General features: G+C 35.5%; 1 protein-coding gene across 1 annotated transcript in view; it reads left to right on the top strand.

Moving 5' to 3' along the window:
* Positions 1-1,528: 1,528 nt before the first annotated feature.
* The window catches only part of LOC107683621 (serine/threonine-protein phosphatase 2A 56 kDa regulatory subunit epsilon isoform-like), a 14,249-nt gene continuing 10,603 nt past the window's right edge, over positions 1,529-5,174 (top strand). The window contains exons 1-2 of the mRNA XM_016479689.1: positions 1,529-1,726; positions 3,846-4,042. Of these exons, the coding sequence (XP_016335175.1) occupies positions 1,690-1,726; positions 3,846-4,042 (234 nt within the window). The 5' untranslated portion in view covers positions 1,529-1,689. The remainder of the gene's footprint in view (positions 1,727-3,845; positions 4,043-5,174) is intronic.

Below are 5,174 nucleotides of genomic sequence, written 5' to 3'. Positions count from 1 at the left end.
GCGGGTGGTCATTGTGTATTTTTGTCATTTTGTAGATGTCTGTCTATTAGAGTGTTGTCTTCCATATTGTTTGGTGTTTTGGGGGCTGGCTCTGACCGTATGTGGACATAAGTGAGATTAGCGGGCCAAGTGGAGCAAGAGGTTCTGTTCGTTCAGTCAGCCACTGTGATCTCATAAAACATCTTAAACAATGGTATGAGTGCAGAATGTTCTGTCATGCTTGTTAGTTGGCTCACAAACATGACTTGTCACTTTTGCAGATGCAAGTTGAGTGTGTTCAGAATTAGTTAATTGTTTTGTATCGAGTTTATGGGACAGTTTAGAATGTTCTTATGAGGAATTCGGCTTGGCAGTTTCTTTAATTGCATTTTTTATACAAAAGTTTTTAATTAACAGTGTTTCATGAACCGCTATTTAGAAAAAAAAAATCTGTTGCTTTGTTGCTCTCTCTGACTATTCTCAAAAATGAATGCAGCCCAAAATGCAGCACATTGTACAAAGAAATCACTCTGTTGATACTGTTTTTCCAATTGTAAAACTAAATCGGGAATCAGACTGAATCAGTCAAGCCCCCCCCCCCTTTATCTTTTTCCATTGCCTAACCTTGTATTTTGTATGTGATTCTTCATCATTGATTGCACCGGACACGTACTGTTAAATTATATAATGGTGCCGTATCAGTTATTGGCCATCATAATAGAGATTTTTTTTCACTACTTAGCAGGATTGGTTGATTTTAGATTTATTGGCCGCTATTGCGTATTTAATTGTGTGCTCATTTTCTCTGTTAATGCATTTTTACCATATTACCTTTGTTGTTGGTTAACGCATATTTAAAGTTAATCTTTAAAAACACAAATAATTGTAATATGTAGCAAACCTTAAAATGAAAATTATTTTTTTCCATACTCTACATTATATTGTTGTGATGCCGAAGTTAACTAAACATTTTATACTTATTGAGTTTTTGTTTTATTTGTTTAGATAATAAAATGTATATATTTTAATATCTCCCATTTATTAGTGATCAGCCATAACTTGAGGACATTTTTAATTTATTATTTTGGCCAGAATTTGTGCATCACTACATCCGAGTCAATTTTTTTTGTAACTCTGCAGAAATGAAGTTTCATGCCCAAGTGAAAAAAGCCTTCCATTTAGATTCAGGGAACTGTCTCTGCTTGTGTGTGTGTGTGTTTGCGTTAAATGCATAGAGTACATTTCCTTCTCAGTCTCTGGCTCTGTGAAAGTCACCTGCTAGTTCCACCTGTTGGAACAACTCGCACACACACACTTGCACATGCACTATGTCTGTGTAACTACACACACAACTTTGTAACCGGTACGCTCTCTCTCTCTCTCTCTCTGTGCATTTAAAAACACACACAAACAGTCTCTCTAACGTAATCCAAGACCACCATTCCATTGAAGTGGGGTTTTCCCCACCCAGGTTTGTGAAGCAGCACACGTTATCACCTTATATGATAGTGTCGCTGCATCTTGAGATCTGTTTCTCTTTAATGTCTCAGAAGACCTCGCTGCAGACCTTCTGTTTAGTTTATTACACTTCAGACCTTTTGCTTAAGCGTCTCTTAATACCTCAGAACCTTCTGTTAAACTGACAGGAACAAGAAATCAGCCTGGACACAATGGAAAATAACTGCACGTGATTGAATCACCTGAGCCAAAATGACTGTCATTGTGAGTGTGTCTAACTTAAGCAATGGTACGGATGTTTTTTTTTTTTTTTTTTTGTCTAGATCTACATCTGCGTGTCCTCTGCTGTAGCAGTGCTGTTTTGCTCTGTCTTGGCTGCCCTGTTGTCTTTAGTGTTTCTTGCATTCTGCACTTTTGGATGTACAGGTTTAAATGTAATATTCTGTTTCATAGGATAAGTTGGATTCCTTGGATGTGTCGTGATTAGGGATATGCCAGTATCAAATTTTCATGTTGCGATTAATTGCCATGTGCTTCTCGTCTGCGCATGTTTACGTCAGAGTGCGCACACGTCTTTCACGGAGCATACAGCGGTGTTGTGCATTTTGACCAGTTGATGGGAAAAGTATTCTTAAAATGCATTCAAAATTCGGAATAATTTGTAATATATAATTATTCACGGTATATAAAGAGCCCACGATAACAATATCGTGCATATTCATTACCGTGATATATCGCATTACCGAATACCGGCACAAGTCTAGTCGTGATCCTGTATCTTTCCCTGAGGGTTGTGACCTGTAACACTGAATCACAGCAGTTTAGAATTGCAGTCTTGTGTGTCATTTGCATATGTAATTTTCTTAATTTATGTTGAAGACTTTCCATGACTGCATTGAGAATTGAGACTGCTTCTTGTATGCTGCACATTATACATTTGTATACAATTAGTATGTGAGTAGGCTTTATGCAACAATTAATTTTAAAAACAGTTGTATGATACATTGTCATCACCAAGGTTATTATAGTTTTGAATTTTTTAATTAGTTTTATTTTAATATCGTTTTGAAATTTGCTATACAATTCAGTTTAGTTTTTATTAGTTTAATTAATATTGTTGTTAGTTTTAGATTAGTTTTTATTTTGTGACATTTTTGGATGCAGGGCCAATTTAACCCTAATGATGTAAACGCCTAGCGACATAAAATTAAAGCATGCTGAGATTGATTAGATGGTAAACGTATACAAATATACGCCAAAATGAAGCAGTCAAGCCTTTTTACTAAATAAATCTACACAAGTTGTGCTTAATGTCATATCTAATGATGTGTATTGAGATATTTAATATGACAATGAATGTAACCTAATATGGTTATGATGGTTAGATGTCTTTTTTCTTTTTTAACAATCATAATATATTGTAACTGTCGTGTCTTGCTCACTTTTCCGTGAACAACTGCGCATAAATCATAACTGGGACTAATGAAATTCAATAATAACGGTAATTGCATTAAGGCTCATATTTGAATATGTTCTTTTGTTCCACTACTGACGCTAGTGGCTGCAGTCTTTAGCCTCCTTGTTAGTGCGTCCGCAGTTTATGAAATAGTTTTTTTATCAATCATTTTCGTCTTAGTTTTAGTTTTCGTTTACGAAAATAACCTTGGTCATCACATGCCCTCCATTGCATTGCATGTTTAATTCACTGGTGTCCAGTTATCATCTTAGAATTAAAGGCGATGTTAAAACTAAGCTTTTTTTTTTTTCCCCTTTGTCAAACACCAACTACCTGTTCAATAGGAAATACATCAACACCGGGAAGGAAATTGCTCATCAGACAATTTCATTGGGTGTTTTTATTGTCATTGTTGTAATGATGGTGATGGTTCAAAGGCTATCTGTTACTAGTGGGTCCACCACAGTAGATTTGCTTCTAAATCAGCGTTCTACCATCATGTGTGAAGTCATGTCAGCAAATTGGTTTTGAATTTGAACTCTGGGAAGTTTAGGTTTCTTGCCCTTTCCTGTGCTGCCCACTGATTAGTTTACATATCCAAGTCCTTTGCAGTTCTTGGATAATGGAAAACTGCCCATTGTGATGTTTGATGACTGACCTAGTGTGATCTTTATGTCCTCAAATGTTTCCTCCTCTGATAATTATTTGAGATATGGCATCTTTTGTCTTGTCTGGCATGTGTTTACTGACTTTACACGCTACTAAAATGAATCCCATTATTAGCTTTTCTCTCAGGCTGTATCTGAGTCAGATGGCATTTGTGTATATATGGAAGTACACCCTGAACCTTCTACTTAAGTGCTTTTGTGAACACACCCATCACAAAGTGAATTTTCAGCATGGCATTTTTTAGCTTTTTCTCAAATGCGTGTGTGTGTTTGTTTGTGCACAGACGTCTGTGCTCAGGAGCAGCCGGAGTTGTTCCTGAAGAAACTTCAGCAGTGTTGTGCTGTGTTTGATTTCATGGACACTCTGTCAGACCTGAAGATGAAAGAATACAAGCGCTCAACCCTCAACGAGCTCGTCGATTATGTTACAGTCAGCCGAGGATACCTCACAGAACAGGCCTACCCAGAGGTCGTCAAAATGGTGAGTGAAAACACGCATAGAGTCAACTCAATGTGCATAATCTCTCTGTGAGCTGGATTCATTTTTCTAAATGGTATAATGTGAATTTGTATTTCAATAATCAGTGTAGCCTATCAGAGTCAGACTTTTGGCTAGCAACAGTAATATTATGAAATATTATTACAATTAAAAAAAACTTTTAATGTATTTTAAAAAAGTATTTGTTAAAAATTTATTTTATTCCTGATTACTCCAGTCTTCAGTGTCACATGATCCTTCATAAATCATTCTAATATGCTGATTTGCTGCTCAATAAACATTTCTTATCATTAATTAAATATTAAAAACGTTTTTGTTGAAACTCTGAATAGCTTTTTAAATTATGGTCGACTGATATGGTAGTATTTAGCGATCAAGATGGACAATATAATTCTGATATACCCAAAGCAATTTATTAATTGATAAAGAGATATACCAATACATAGGGGTGGGTGATATGGCAAAAATATCATATCATATGATTTTTTTCAGGAAAATAATTTGTTTTTCACAAAGAGGTGAAGAACAAAATCTTTGTCATTATTTTATCTTTGTTATTAAAAAATAAGAACAAAGATACATATTACAAATACATATAATATACAAATAAAACAAACAGTACTTTATTTTTCAGGTACAGTAGGTGTATTTAGCAGTAGCATTCAAGCGATCTGCACCGCTCTGAGAACTCAGATACAACACAGTCAACATTAAAGGGAAAGTTCACCCAAAAATGAAAATCTGTCATCATTTACTCACTCTCAAGTTGTTTTAAACTTGAATGAGTTTCTTTCTTAGTCCAGTATTCAGGCGCTGTTTGACAGGCTTTTAGTGTGCATGTGCTTCATGTGTACGCATTCAGAAGAAGTGCATGTCAGAACCGCACGCAAATTAAATGTTTAACTGGCAACAGCTGCGAATCGATCTTTTCCAGGATTTATTTCAGCACACATTTAAAACAAGATCTGATTAACCTGAATCTTATCATTAGTCTTCTCCGGTAGATGTCACCCTTATTTACCTTGCGTGATGTTACAACAGAAATCCTGTCATTAATTCAGCACTTATGATAGAAAGGTATGTAGCCTAATGGATTACAATCAACCAAAAATTA

The sequence above is a fragment of the Sinocyclocheilus anshuiensis genome, unplaced genomic scaffold (assembly GCF_001515605.1).
Source record: "Sinocyclocheilus anshuiensis isolate Anshui unplaced genomic scaffold, SAMN03320099.WGS_v1.1 scaffold413, whole genome shotgun sequence".
Classification (NCBI taxonomy): domain Eukaryota; kingdom Metazoa; phylum Chordata; class Actinopteri; order Cypriniformes; family Cyprinidae; genus Sinocyclocheilus; species Sinocyclocheilus anshuiensis.
The sequence above is the reverse complement of the archived record's forward strand: the minus strand, read 5'-3'. Positions and strand labels throughout refer to the sequence as shown.